This window comes from Epinephelus fuscoguttatus, linkage group LG17, assembly GCF_011397635.1.
Source record: "Epinephelus fuscoguttatus linkage group LG17, E.fuscoguttatus.final_Chr_v1".
In the NCBI taxonomy this organism is placed as follows: Eukaryota; Metazoa; Chordata; class Actinopteri; order Perciformes; family Serranidae; genus Epinephelus; species Epinephelus fuscoguttatus.
In genome coordinates, this window is record NC_064768.1 from 18,630,671 (window position 1) to 18,646,162 (window position 15,492).

Sequence of the window (15,492 nt, forward strand, 5' to 3'; positions counted from 1 at the left end):
TTACAGACATGGCAGATTTGCACAGGATTAAGATCACAGATGACCTCTGAAATTATGACAAATTACCAGAGGTCTCCCGGGTAAAGCTAGTACACAAACCGGAAAATATTCCCATTTTAGAAGCTGGAGTCAGAGAATTTTTACATTTTTCTTCTTAGAAAATTACTCAAACTGATAAATCTATCATAATTACTAACTGATTATTTGTTGAAGCTCTACTTTGCTGCTGTGATTTTTATTGTAATGGGAAAAAAAAGCCAAGCCATTTAAGGAAATTCCAAATTTACTCTCTCTTTAATTCGTGCACCTTTAAATGGACTTAAGATTTTCCGTTTCTTTAGAACTCACAGTAAAGCTCCTGCCAGGATTCACCATCAGCTCCCTTATCAACACCAAAATGCTGCATCCAGACCCTCAAGGACCATGTTTATCCTATATACTAAATACACATCAATCAGACAATTTGTACTGCAACTAGGACATCTATATTTTAATGCACATCCAGGCTTTTTCCATCTTAATCTTCATATATATTCAGCAGATGGCAAACGCTCCGTGGGAAAGCTGGTTGTGTTGTCGTGTTTCACCCAGTGGAGATGCCCTTGATCTGTATCCAGTAGTGGTGGTGTGTGTATGTGTGTGTGTGCGGAGGGCTTCTCACTCCGCTGTGAAATAAACACAGCAGATAACATCTGTGTTGGTATGCTGCACCCTTGTGGTGCTCAGCTGCTACATCTCTATAAGTCCAGATAAGGAGGCTGCCTGGCTCCAAGGGAGTGAGATTGAATCTGTGGCATTTCACTCGATAAAGGATCCCACTGCATTTTCCCCCAGATTTAACAGCCTCCAGTGTGTAGTGGAGAAAACCATGGCACCACGGAGAAGTCTCCCTGAGCAGTAAAATGTTTTAAATTGCTGTAAATGTGCCACACTGACACTTATCTCTGTCAAGCACTGAGATACTTCCATGTATTCACAGATCAGCAGATGCAAAAAAAAAAGGAAGCTGCGAGTCCTGGCGGCCCAATCATGCACATTTGAGTGCACGGCGCACACACTCAGTCCGATCCCACCAGTCGATTGTTCTCTATTAAGATGTCCTTTGTCTTGGAGTGCCGGCCTTGTTGCCTTGATCTTGCAGAGACGTCTCACGCAGTGAAAACTTGGCTACTGTACAGCCATGGTATTGACAGTGCAGGCGTCCCTAGGAGGTGACAAGGACAGCAATTGATTGGGACTAAATGAGAGTGAAGAGGAAGATTGATTGCCATCGATCCACTTCCTCCTCCAGCAGGCTCCTCCATCTTTGATTATGACCACTTTACGCCCAATCAAGTGTGTGTGAGCTGTGATGGGGGAAATCCCATTGAGAGGTATTAGCTCCATTTGCGAAGGCTGTAATTATGAGAGGATGTGAGGGCCCAAGGTCAACGCGCAGCAGGTGCTATCAGGCTGCATGATAATAATAGGGCTTCCTCTTGCTTCCCACTGCAATTTAGTCATATAGATAATAGGCTACGGGTAAGATGGTGTGTTCTGTGTGTGTGTGCCCGTGTTCCTCGGAGGACGCTTGCTGCATAATAAATGTTTCCATAATAACGGCTCGAGGACAGGAAAACAGCTAGCTGCGGTGTAGCTCGATCATTTGCGATGCAGATTAAAAGATAACAGCGCTCCTTGTTGCTTTTTTTCACAATGTTTTTTTATTGAAAGCTTCATCAGAGAGAGAAAAAAAACAACTCATAAAACCCAAGTCAAATCCTAACATCCACAGATGTACAGATAGTTTCTCAAAGATCACACACACTGAGCAGCGTGTGCGAGGCGTGACCATGTCCTCCTCGGCGCTGAAACCAAGAAAAGTGAAAAACTAACGAAAACAACAAAAAGAGAAAAAAAAAAAATTAAAAACCGCTCTGCTGTCCTAATAAATAGTTCCTCTTTTAATCTGGTAAACGATTCCCACGCCCAACGCACTTTCTGTGCAGGCTATCTCTAAACAATTTGGTTGGCCATTTCCTAGTGATTGTTGGATTTTGTATTTCTCAGGGAGCTGTTTGAACTCCACGAGGGGCTGTGCTGGCTGGCTGGCTGCGCTCCTGGGGTTGTGTGGCCAATCGATAGCTCTCATCAAAGGTGGACCGAAGCATCAATTAAAAAGCACAGGGCCTCGCTCTTGGGTGGGTGGGGAGGGGGGGGGGGATTTTCCCACTGCATTATGTGTGCGGAGAGTGTGTGAGTGTGTATGTGCTGGTCTGTGATGAGTTATTGAGCCACGGTTCTCTTTTACACTCAGTGGGAGACAGGCTGTGAGAGTAACTCTGAACTGCTGTTTTCCTAACACACGAGAATCAACGTGGAATGGCTACAACTCGGTTCACGGGAAACCTCGCGACAAGTGGGTATGAGATGTGATAGATCTAATGAGTTGACCCCTGTGACAGTGCGGAAGCCACACTGCATACATTACTTTGGGGATCATGTCAGATTTAAGTATGGTGGCAGTGATAGTGAGAAACGGTGAGTTAGGGACGGATTGAGGAGACTGTTTTTTAAAAAATAAACACAGTGAAGAAAGCACCTCACCTTGAAAAACTGACACCAGATAAGACCAGGATGAGGGTAAAGTCTCAAGATTTGTGTTTATCAGGTATTTCAGAGAAGGTATAAGCTCACAGGAGATCAGATTTACCTTGTAGAGAGTGTGGGAGTTATCCACAGAAGACTGACGGGAAACGGAAGGTTGCATTTCCCCGCATTGCTCTTAATGTACAGAATTCTTCCTTTTCCTGTATCGAACAGAAGTTGGAAAACAATTTTGAGCATCTGATTTCACTTCCTCAGGGCACCAGATGAGTGAGATTTACTGCATTGTGACACTTAAAATGCGTAATATGTGATTGCATAAACTTTGCTTTCACAGTTTGGCACTATGGCAGCAAACAGTAACATCCTGACACTTAAGTAGTCAAACAGAGCACCAGTAGGGCCCAGGTTTACTCAACAAAATGAACGACATCCCAACAAGGACACCTCCAACCTGCTGTCCCTGCTAACAGAAACTAATGAATGTGATGGTGGCAACTTGGCCTATAATTCATGAGCCTGTTTCACAGTAGTCATTCTGGAGCAGCACCTGGACATGGATTGCAACTGGTGTCAGCGCCACGTTTCACAAATTCTTAGTAAAATGTGTCAGAATTAATAAAGGACATGATGTCATGATTCAAATCGCAGCTTTCATGATGCATTTGGTGAAACAAGCCCTTGGATCTCTAGCCAATCTTCGCGAATACCCCTTTTCCACCAAATTCGCTCTGGTTCTTGAACTGGTTTCGAATCTAGCAAACCAGCCCACTCTTTCCCCCCTTTTTTTGAGTGGCACCATTCTAATCAAGAATGTCATCAAAGGACTTGTGACAACTGAGTATGACATGTGATACATCTAATGAGTTCACTCCTGTGACAGTGACAAAGGTTAGTTATGGACGGATTGAGAACGCAGTGAAGTAAGCACCTTGCCTTAAAGAACTGACACCTGAGGAGACCAGGATGTTGCAGATTTGATGATACGGGCTGCTGGATCTCAGGCCAATCTTCACTAGTACCCCTTTCCCACCAAATTAGCTCTGGTTCTTGAACTGGTCCTGTTCAGGATTCTTGGAACATTGGTGCCATCTAGCAACTAGCGTGCTTTTCCACCAGTTTGAGCAGAATCATTGTCACCAAGGATGTGTCATCAACAGAGGGCATTGCACACTGCACATCTGTTATTACAGATATTTGTTTTTAGCAAAAAAATAACAAAAAAACAAGCATGAACCAATGGTTAATGAGACCACTGCATGCTCTCTATTCCCCAACAATTTCGCACTTGACTTCTCCGTTGTTGCCCTTTCTTTCTTTCCAATCTGTAGAATGAGACATGCCCATTGATGTTGTCACCGTTTGCACTTCAAGAAAAACCTGTCATTCTCTGGTTCTAGCTGAGAACCAACATTTTGGGCTCCAAACCAATTTATTTTTGGTCGACATGTTCAGACTGATTCAAAGTTAGGTGCGGGAACCGGATCGGAACCTGTTCCATGTTGGTGGAAAAGGGGCATGAGAGTACTTGAGATCCTAATACCTCAAGAGAGCAGCAGATTGGAGTCTGAAGGGTATGCTCACGTGGACTTGAAGAGGGGGAAGGAGAGAATGCAGCTAATGCAGATGGATGGATGGAAAGTGGTGGTAAGGTATGGCAGAGGTGGAAAATGAAGATCAACTGGGTAGAAAAGGAGTGAAAGAGTATGTCTTTGTGTGATGGGAGAGAAAGAGTGTTGCTAATTAGTGATGGGTCAGGCAAGGTCACCTCCTGGAGTCCTGTACAAAGGACATACTGCTGCATGAAGACGGAGAAACTCTAGGCTATGATCACTTCTGCCCGGCAACAGGAGCTAATGATCCCTCTCTCTTTCTTTCCCACACACACTCTTTCTCTCCTGATATAGCTGGCTCCTGGTTTGTGCTGACACATGGGCTGACTGGGAGCAGAGCGTTTCTGCTACAGCCTCCTTAAAATTGCAGACATGCCTTCTGTACACTTCCGCAAAGGTATTGGTATTCTAAAAAGATACATTATGCCATTGTGCTATTAAGAAAAAGCCATTTTCTGTTTGTTCAGTTGGTTCTTTCAGATCTCTGTGAAATATTGGTAGCGCACACCAAATGCAAACTCCTGCCTTAACATCTCTTTTTTCTGTCTTGAATCTCCATTAGCAAAACAGAGCTGATATTCTTTGTTGTGCATTTTTTCCCATAATCTCTTGGCTATTTGTAATCCTATTTCCCATAATGCCATTACTATTGAATCTCAGGCCATTTGTGGGACGCTCTGCTTTCCGATGTGCATCTCCTGCATTATGAGTCCTATTAAGCTTCAAAAATGTCTCCTCTACTCTATAAAACAGCAGCTGTAAAAGTCTAGAGAACTCGGCTATAGCTACGCTGGATTCACAACCTCGCTAGAAGTTGTACTGTCGAGTAGAAGAACTCTTCACGCACGCACACTGACACACACATACTAGCTTAAAACTGGTAAAGTTGTAGTTTAGCAGCTCTGTTCACACTTAAAATGACTCAGGGATGGAACATAGCGAGTTGATGTGACAATGACGAACAGATAAGCGGCATGGGGGAAGTCCAGGGAGCTCTAAAATCCAACGTTTGTCAGTTGTTAGCCGTTAAAGACTGTAATGCGGCTTGTTTATGGGAAGATAAGAGCAGATCACAGCCTGGAGGAGAGTACAAGCAGATGTTGAGTGGCAGATGAGATGAAAGGAGAAGGGCAGGTGCTGATTTGATTGTACAATAAACAGCTGAACGGTCATTGAGAGACGGTTAGAACGACACATTTGGCTTTTGACCTCCGTTGGTAGATGGAAGATAAGAATAAACAGCAGGTATTAATACACACTGAGGAAAAAGAAAATGTACGTATGGCTTTTAAAGGTGCAGTTCACCTCAGGAACCTGTGTGCCCGTTTCTTTTGAGTGTCGTCAAGTGGACAGGTGGCCTGTTAGGAGAGAGCTGATGGCCAAATGATCAACAGTGGCCGGCTTGTCACAGAGATCAGTGAACACAATGAAGGCACAAGCCTGAGAACGCTTCCTCTTTAGCACCATAGAGTAGCTTTGATATTGTGTAGCATTTCTTTAGCACAACTGAATCAAGCAAGCTCTTCCATGTGCTTTTTTTTTGGAATCATTTGGAAGCTTCGTAAAAAGGCACTCGATGTACAATTTGATTAATAGTTACAAACACTGCCACGCACGATGACGTAGCTTGCCTGTAATGTGCACAACACGCCATCATGGCCCCAAAGCGCACCGCTGGACTTAGATTTGAATGAGTCACATGAACTGCAAGAGCTCAATTGCAATTGTCACCAAACAAAAAGCTCCCTCTCTGTCTGGAAGAAAGGGGTCTTTTGAGGGACACTGGAGTGGATCCTATTGCCCCGGAGGGAGACAAATTGGGCCCGTCAAGCCTCATTGCGAGAGTGACTGAAATTGGTTTGTGGTTCTGCTTGTGCACCATCCAATAAAGAGAAGAAACCTCAGAGAGAGCGCGAGAGAGAAGGGGGAGAAAAGAGGGAGTGAATGAGGGAAAATGAGAGCAAAAGGAGCCTGGCTTGGCCATGGCACATTAATGGTGCCAGTGAAGCAGAGAAAAAAACGGGGTCTTTTTAGCGCCGTAGCCCCACAGTGGGGCAGAGCGGGCAAGCATGGGCGAACAGAGCAGACACACAGCGCTCCTGACACACAAAGTCTGCTGTAATGGGGGCAGAAATGGCTGCTGTCCCACAGGCAATTTCTTCTGGGGACAATCCTCTGAGATGAAATCATTGAAAACCCGACACAGCTCTGGGATGGAAAGACCGGATAAGATGTGACAGGGTTGTTTGTGCAACAAATTGGGACAACCAGGGGTGTAGCTGACACTCAGAGGTGGGGCAGGGGAAGGAACTGCCATCAACATCTTGTTATGGCTGGTGAGGAGCCTAGTTAGTTCCCGCAGGTGTGCTGACCTCCACCGCTTGTGTTGGGCAAATGATCAAGGGAACGTTCAACACAGACTGTCCTCTACTGGCCTTTAAGCACACTTCTTCCTGGCCTTGTTAGTGTCACAGAGTGATGGTAGTCTTACAATGCAAACAAGTCTTGCCTCTGTTCAGATGTGTATTAAAGGAATTGTGCCACATTACTTCACAGTAATTCCTTGCTGGTTCAATATTAGGGCCCTGACACACGGCAGACGGTCAGCCATCGGTCTGTGGCGGGTTGTGGGTGAGCATCTGTTGCCCTACTTTTGGTGATGGTGTGTCATGCTCCGTTGGCACTAGTCTGCCCTTGTAGGCTTTATTTCGGCAAATTCAGCATGTTGATTGGCAGTTCAGCTCATTGCACAAAAAGAGAAACAGAAGTTAGTAAAGCAAATAGGTAACTAAGGTAAAAAGGGAATGAGGTTGAAACAAACTTGTTTATGAGGTAAGATTAAGTGTTTTAGCCATTACTATATGCTCTTTAGCAGAAACAGTTTGTAAATGTTTGTTTTTAAACAAATGAAACAAAGGTAGATATGCTTTGTTCTTTAAACATCGGGTTGTGTTGTTAAGGTGCTAACTGGCTAACTAGCATCTTGAATCTGTCAGGCTGGTTACCCTTTTTAAATGATGAATACAGACTACCTCCACCTGCATATATGGAAAGTTATTTCCTCACATGCAGGCACAGAACATACATGCTAGTGGGCTGGTGGCTGTTGTCTTTGTGTTGTGTTCAAGTGCAACTTTTTGGCTGAACATGAGGTAATGCAAAAGTCGGCTTTCGTCAGTACTAGTTCTTTGATTGCGGTTTGGTGTGTCGAGGTCTTTACGCTCACGATGACGACAAGACACCGGTAAATTACTGCCTTTGGCCAAGAAATAATCTGGCATGTGAACCCCTGTAACACCACAAGGTGGCGTTTTTACTCTCAGTTTTTTGTATAGATTAAAAAACAAGATATGACATATTAATCATGTCCTTCTAGAACTCTCTCCCCCTCTTTTAGATCAGATGAGTCCATAAACTGCTTTGAATACTTCGAAAAACCCATCTCTAGCAATCTTCCCCTGTAATTTATTTGCATCTTCTGTATTTGTTTATGCGTCCTTTCTGTGTAAAGCTGTATGCTTCTTATTTTTCTGCATCCGTGTCCTGTGAAGGACTTTGTAACCTTGTTTTAGTTAGTGAGCTTTAGACATGCTGGTAGGTGGATTTAATTACCTTCGGACAGAGCCAGGCTAGCTGTTTCCCCCTATTTCCGATGTTTGTGCTAAGCTAAGTAACCAGCTGCCGTTAACTTCATAGAAGAGAGAGTGAAGTCAATCCTCTGATCTAACTCTCAGGAGGAAAGTGAACAAGCATATATCCCAAAAAAGTTCAATCATTCTTTTAAGCATTTCAGTAACTTCTTCAAGGTTGTTTTATTATGCTTTGGCTGCCAAATGCGATAAGTCAGTACCGCTGAGTGCCATAAAGTTTATGCAATCATTGCTAAAAGCTTTGATTTGTACACTTCTTGGGCCTAACAACTCACCTGATGTACAAAATGCAGCAAACACCACTCAACTGGTATTCAGGGTGGGTAAATACTCAAAAAAGTGACCTATGTTTGGTGATACATGACAGAGGGTAACAGGAGGTCAAACAGCAGCAGCAGCAGCAGCAGCAGCAGCAGCAGCGAGGTTCCCAGTTCAACACTGAAGCTCAGTATGTTGAGAAATGTTTGAGTTAGTTATGGTTGACTTGAAGAGATAAAGAGACAGAAATCACTAAGGGGACAAAGCTGGAAGCAGTGTGTCGACAACCACGGAGCATAGCAAGCAACATTCCCCAATCTGTTTCCTAAAGTTTTCCCTGCAGGATCTGAGAGATAGAGAGGTGGAATGCACCCACGGTGTGTGAAAGCATCGTAATGAGACATATATAATGAAACCAAAAGACAAGAAGAAGAGGAGGTGAAGATAAAGGACTTTTGGTAGGACTGCCACTGGTTGCATCACACTTTAAATACTGTTTGATGTGTGTGTGTGTGTGTGTGTGTGTGAGAGTTTGTACAGTAAGTGTATGCATGTTGAGATATGTATCTGTGTGTGTGTGTTTGTGTGTGGTGTGTGTGTGTGTGTGTGTGTGACAGCTTGGACAACCGTGGAAAACTAGCTTAAACCCGGTGAAAAAGATGCTAAGAAGGATAGTAAGGACTGGTCCGGCCATCAAGGTCAAATAAAAAAACAACGACAACAGCAACATCAACAACAACAATATCAACATTAACATCATCAACAACAACAACATCAACAACAACAAAATCAAACTGAAAAATGAAAAGGAAAAGAAAACAAAAAACAAAAACAAAACTCTGGTTCAGAGTGTCTCTTCATCTTTGGTATAAAAATGGCCATCCATGGGCTGCATTTGATCCACAACTAGGAAAGAACTACAGAAATTGTCAACAATTTCTTCTATTGCTTTTGCACTGATTGGTTTAAACCGTTAAGCTCCTACTGAATCTACTGTTTTTATTTCACTGCCATAATTTTTTCCATAATTTTTTTGTTCATTTTATCAGTTTTTTTCTTTCTTCTTTTTTTTTTTCTTTTCGCAGTGTGACAAGCAAAGCGGGCTAAAAACATCTTAAAGCTCATAAAAAAGGTAAAATGTGGCAGATAAAAAGCACTAATGTCATCGACAGCAACTTTGCCATGTAAAATAATAATTATGATAATAAAAAACAAGTTCAGCATTTGCAACAGACTGCATCCACAATGCAGCATGTTTTCTTAATGTTTTCTTTTTTTTTCCTCATTGTGAAAAATCTCTTCAAAGCTTCTTCTCCCCACCCACAAGTCTTTTACCCCAACAGACATTTTGTTTTCTTCTGACACTTAGTTACCTCTGACATAATAATTATCAAAGTTTTCTTCTAATGAAGAAAAGAAAAAAAGCTCTTCTCTATTAAATCTGTACAGCTTATGTGATAGATTCTTTTTTCCTCTTTAGAACAACTCAGCCAGTGTCTTGTACCCTCTGTGTGGTCCAAGAGACTGATTTCGTTTGTTATTTTTTTTTCCTAACCTGACGTCAGACTTTAACTCTGTAAAAAGTTTCTGCCGCCCTTCAAATTAAGGCCATGAAGATTCAAGAAAGAAAAAAACACTTTGTTTTTGAATATATCTAGAAAACTAAAATTTAACACTAGAACATAAAAAAGAGTGAAAGAAATTGTAGCTTAATATCTGAGGAAGACAATCTCTGTGTGTATCTCAAACTTGACTCCCCTTTTCTAATTACAAAATAAACTTCATCACCTACCTGCGCATTCAACCTTTTTTTTGTCATTTTCTTTTTGTTTGTTTTTTTCTTTTTTTTTTTTTTTTTTAATTGGTTGAGAATTTTCTTTGAGAAACTTTTCAAGCTTCAGCCCAGCCCTTCAGGCAGGTTCCCAGACTAAACAATTTCACTTCTTTGCACTGTGCCCAGCAATTTTCTCATCCCCTTCCTCAGCACTCTTTGCCTCCTTCTTGCGTTGTTGTTTTTTTTCTTTTTCTTTTTTTCTCGTAGGCCAGGTAGGAAATGAAAAAAGTGTCTCTTTTTTGGTGCCTGGGCAATCTGGAAGCAATCTCTTTCTTTTCTCTTTTCCTCACATTCACAGTGCAGCCACCTTCTGTCTCAAGGCAACGCTGTCACAGGAACATTCGCTCAGGCCGTTGCTATCTGATGAAAGAGGAGAAAACAGAGAGAGAGAGAAAGAGAAAGAGGGGGGGTGCCATTGTAATCAAAGCACAATATTACAAACCGAAAAGCAATAGAGCTGACAGCTGACAGCCCGGTCACAAGACTGAGGCAAAATGAAGAACGTTAAACATTTCTGATGAGGTCAGGAAAACAAAAAGAGCTGCCAAAATGACGAGCAACTGACATCAGCAGCCAGGAATGATTTGAGTCATTCATAATTCCACCGTTGAGTCTCATTTTATTTAGATTCACATTTCGTATTGTGCTCCTTCACACAAAGACAAATAGCTTGCAGAAATTTGACCGCTTAAGTCCAAAACATCCTAAAATAAATCTAAATATTTTGTATGCCAATATCCCTACAGTTCATCAAATAATTCACAGACAGGAAGCTCATCTGTACAAGTTCGAAGGAGTGAAAAACCTGTTTGTGTCAGAATTTACGTTTTAGACCACAAAATGAAATACATAAACAGAGCATATTGGGAGAGGATAATATGAATAACAAATACCTGACAAAATTTATTTTACATAACCTGAGATGGAACATGGAGGGGAAAAGATATGAGATGCCCCAGAACTTTATGAGAAAGTTTTCCGGGTTGAAATAAATAAGTAAATGAACACAATTAATATATAAATAAGTAAATAAAAAGGTAAATGGAAGCAACCAACAATGGAGCGCACACCCACAGAGGTTCATAGAATTAATATTGAGACTGGCCTCAAATATAAAGACATTAAATTAGTGCTTGGCAGTAGGCACGCTTTCAACGAACTAGCATACTCCATGGTCTCTCCGCCTCATGCCCTGCCACTGGGAGACCACTTTGTTTGGAGGAGAATGAATGTTAGCTCAGTTAGTGGCTGTAGCAACACGAATCAGCCCTGGGGTCACTGCAGGTCGGTCGCACATATAAAGTTTGCTGATCCCCGAAGGCCCCGACTGCCTATCGGATCAGCAAACTTTCTGTTGCTGCTGTTACCCTGGTACTGGGGTTTACGCTGACTGAATTCAAGTTGCTACAGCCACTGAGTACTCTTAGTAGTCTTCTAGCAGGGGTTTGTAGTCTGCTAAACAATAAGTTATTTAAAATCTGTGCCCTACATTGCTATTTTCCAAGCTACTATAGCTATCATATTTCGCGGGACTGTCATGACTGTGGTTTCCATGGGAAAGCAGCCATCAAGGTTTTGTTACATGGAAGTGGGCGTGGTTTCATCTGACGCAGGTTGGAAAAACAGTAGTGCAGCCAGGTCAGATTACACTTTGGGATGATAGTGTCCCTTTGCTCTTTATATTGTGTGAAAACTGTGCTTACTGCTAAACACTGATTTACTGTCTTTATATTTGGGGCCAATGTCAGAATAAAATCCTATGAACCTCGCCCACAGGTTTGTGCAGTCCACTGTTATGGTTGTTTCCATGGTGTGGAAATGACCCAAACTGACCTGAAAAACTATTGCGAGATCTCGCAAAAGCCCGTCTTTATTTATTATTCAACCTTTGATTGTTTTTTCCCCCCATGTCCTTCCCAGGCTTTAATATGACCTTAAAGCTGACCTGCTCATTGATTTGTAACATGACCTAATACACACAGAGATATTAAAGGTATGGCAAAATCTCTGGTGACAAATTTATATTTCATCACAAACTTTCATATTGCCCACAACCCACGCTTACACTTAAGAGTTTAAAAAATACGTGACAATAAAAATAATGTGAAAAATATCAAAAAATAAGATTAATAATAAAAATTATCCTGAAGAGAGAGAACGGCATGTTTAAATGATTAACAGCAACTGTCCTGCTTCACTGTTTGACTTACTTGGACTGGTATGAGTAAGCAGGAACGTGGTCGGCAGCACTGTCCACCTGGATCTGTTGCTGCTGGCCAGCCACCTCCTGTGACGAGGGAGCCACTGTCTGGGGGGAGGCGTCCGTCACCACTCCCTGGGGACACAGAGGGGAGGAAATGTGTCAGCTCTGAACTTTAACAAGCTTCTCTCTGCAACGCTTGGCACTTACTGCTGAAAAGTATGTGACTGAATTAAGTAAAACCTCTGCTTCTACTACTTCTGTTTGCTCTGTACATACAGTACGTGTCCTCTGTCCTTCTGTCCTGGGAGAGGGGAGTGTCCTCTGTTGTTAAAGGAGCTTTTTCTTACCCGAATCAAGTGTCTAACTGTACAGATTCAGACAAACTTATAATTTGGGGCTTTGAAAATAATATACAATAATACATAACATAATAAACAAAACTGTTCTGACATGACATAAAAGAAAACCAATAAAGTTGTGATTATTAACTTCTCAGACTGACAGGTCCATCAAGCATAGACAAGCAACTCTCTCACACACAGAACTTCATTTCAAATATTAAACCTTTCCAACCAAGGATGCCAACATACCATCTGTCAGAAATGCATATAAAATAATGGCGGGGGCGCCAAGAATTTTTACATTTATGGACAGTAAAGGTGCGGCCATGACATTTAACTCAAGTGTGCTACAGAAAAATACAAAGAATATTTGTCTTCTATACAAATATTAAAGATCCAGCAGGATTTAGAGGAATACAGTATTGGCAGAGATGAAATATACAATATTCATGATTATGTTTATGTTAGTTTATAATCACCTGTAGCTAAGAACTGTGTATTTGTACCTTTGAGTCAGCTGTTTATAGCTATATATGGAGCCAGTCGTCTTCCACACAAGCCCCACAGGAAGTATGCCAGGCTTTAAAACCAATTTTTGTAATGGGCAAACAGTGGATTAACAATTTCAGAGTCCCTTACGTGATGCCATTAGGCCCAGACTTTTTCCCATAGACTTACATTGTGAAAGAGACGTCTGTTTATCAGTGGATACATTTTTCTGGGCGTCACAAGCCACGCAAAATTCACTTCACCATCAGAATTTGATCCATTTGGTGTGATAGCATTTTGAAAGTCTAAAAGAGCTGCACAGTTGAATCATTTTATGCCCATTCAAGTTAGCCGAGTGCTAAACTGGACGTAGCCAGCTTGGCCACGGAAGTCACTAGTGCACCTGCTCTATGGGACCAATGATGCAGAAGCAGTGCTGGTCATCCAGATAATTTCATACACAGCAGTCTAACGTTTTTGGCTTCATGCCCCACTGAGCACCTTTCACATGGTAGGGGTCCCGCCTCCAATGCTGTATCCAGTTATCTTAATACATCCATGCTTCCACAGAGTCTGCCATGTTGTTTCTACATTAGCCCAGGACGGACAAATCAAACACACCTCTGCCGCTTCTACATACCTGGCACATTAGAGATGTTTAAATTGGTTGCAATTTGGAACCTCACCACTAGGTGCCACTAAATCCTACACACTAGACCTTTAAACTGCTTAAGCAGAAAGCTTATTATGTTGAATACTGAATATGAATATTGGGATTTAGGGATTAGTGTTTTAGAGTCAATAAAAAGGTCTTTAGTACAAAATGTGCTGAAGTGCTTGCAGACTTTTACATTTATGTTTGAGGTAAAGAAAAGTCTTTAAAGATGACCATGTGCACTGAATTCATCACAACAGCCTCTTAGCCTTTTTATGTGTCTAGCAATACAGATCGCCCCCATCATTGAGTCATCTCCATCACCTTTAACAAGCTCTCAAGGATACTGCGTCCTGTCCATACATCAGCCCTCCAGACACTGGCTGATGCAGTGATATACACCCCGCTGCTGACGCTGGCATTGAGAGGACGTTGGTGGGGATGAAATAGGTAAGAGGCGCCATGGGCTACAATACAACTACATTTCTCTCCTCTGTCCCACTCCTTCACAAGGAACTTTCAGAGGAGGGGGAGCATTGAAGGGGGGGGGGGGGGTATAAAAGAGGGGGAGGGGCGACTAATGGGTCTGTCAGGAGAAACTGTCATTGTCCGTGGCTGGTGGGCTAACCAGACCTCCGTGGCTGACGGATGTGTGTGTTCCAGCTACCTACCAGCCCGGACCGGCTGTGGAGGGAGAGAGAGAGACAGCACCGCCGGCACTGTGTCTCACTTCAGCTCCTGTCATCTGATACACGACTGATAGTCCATCTGAATACGACCGCACTGTCAGCCGCCAGACAGCCGTCCCGCTCTCCTCGCCGGGCCTGCCTGCCCGCCTGCTCCCCACGTTCATCATTTCTCAGGCTGGACCGCCCGAACCTGCCAGGAGCTCAGACAGCCGCCGAAGAAGTGACAAAGTCTGTGCTGCACTTCAAATGTCTTTCCCAAATACTATAAAACTTCTGACTCATCTTGCTTTGCTTGCAGTTTTCACCCTTGTTATTTGCTGCTGGTGCGAGGCCATTTGTTCAGAGAGAATACGAGCAATTTACAGCGTGCTTCAAATGTAATCTGTCTATTTAATGACTGTTTTGGTCTGCTGATGTGGTGAGCAGGTTTAGAAATGGCAAAGAGAGGGATGGTAGGTGAAAGTGAGTGGGCTGTCAGGAGTAATGATGTCCTTCATCTGGAAAAAACATCAGCAGATATTTGATTATTTCTAGGGATGCACCAATTTATTGGTAGAACATCGGTATCGGCCGATTTTCACCTTGTTGACTACCATCACAAATAAGATGACATTCACCAACGGCAGTGGCTGATGTTCTTTCGTTGTGTCACATCAATTTTGCGCAGGCTAAAAAGCAGGGCTCCAAACTAATGCCATCCCATCATCAATAGGAAATATGTTTGGGATGAACAGAAATCTTATCGTCAGGACACAAGGAAGCAGTACACTGACTATCGATGTGTCAGAGGAAAAACCCTATTTCCTTGATTAGGCTACACTGTGAACAACAGATCCAGACGAGAGCGATTTAACGTTAACTGGTAGCAGCCGGTGGCTAACCAGGTTACATAGAGTTACATTATGGTGCGTTCAAACTCTATTCAGTAAGAAATTTGTATTTTGCGAAGGTAAATTATAACGTTGTCATGATGTGTTCAAGTGTTATATTGTAAAATGTAGTTTTTGGGGAGAAACTTGACGGGGAAATTTATTGATGTTTCCATAGCAATACAAAATAGATATTAAAATGGAAATGATCACATATTACATATAGTAATTAAGCGTTTATAGCAGTAATTATTTATGTGCAAGGTTAGATTATAAGTTGTTTCATAAATGTGTATGATTTCATT

General features: G+C 42.4%; 1 protein-coding gene across 3 annotated transcripts in view; it reads right to left on the reverse strand.

Moving 5' to 3' along the window:
* Positions 1 to 1,677: 1,677 nt before the first annotated feature.
* Positions 1,678 to 15,492, reverse strand: part of rbms3 (RNA binding motif, single stranded interacting protein) — a 382,296-nt gene continuing 368,481 nt past the window's right edge. For all 3 annotated transcript variants that reach the window (XM_049601753.1, XM_049601755.1, XM_049601754.1), the window contains 2 exons: positions 12,152 to 12,276; positions 1,678 to 10,301 (listed from right to left, as the gene is read on the reverse strand). In XM_049601753.1, coding sequence (XP_049457710.1) covers positions 10,298 to 10,301; positions 12,152 to 12,276 — 129 coding nt within the window. In that variant the 3' untranslated portion in view covers positions 1,678 to 10,297. The remainder of the gene's footprint in view (positions 10,302 to 12,151; positions 12,277 to 15,492) is intronic.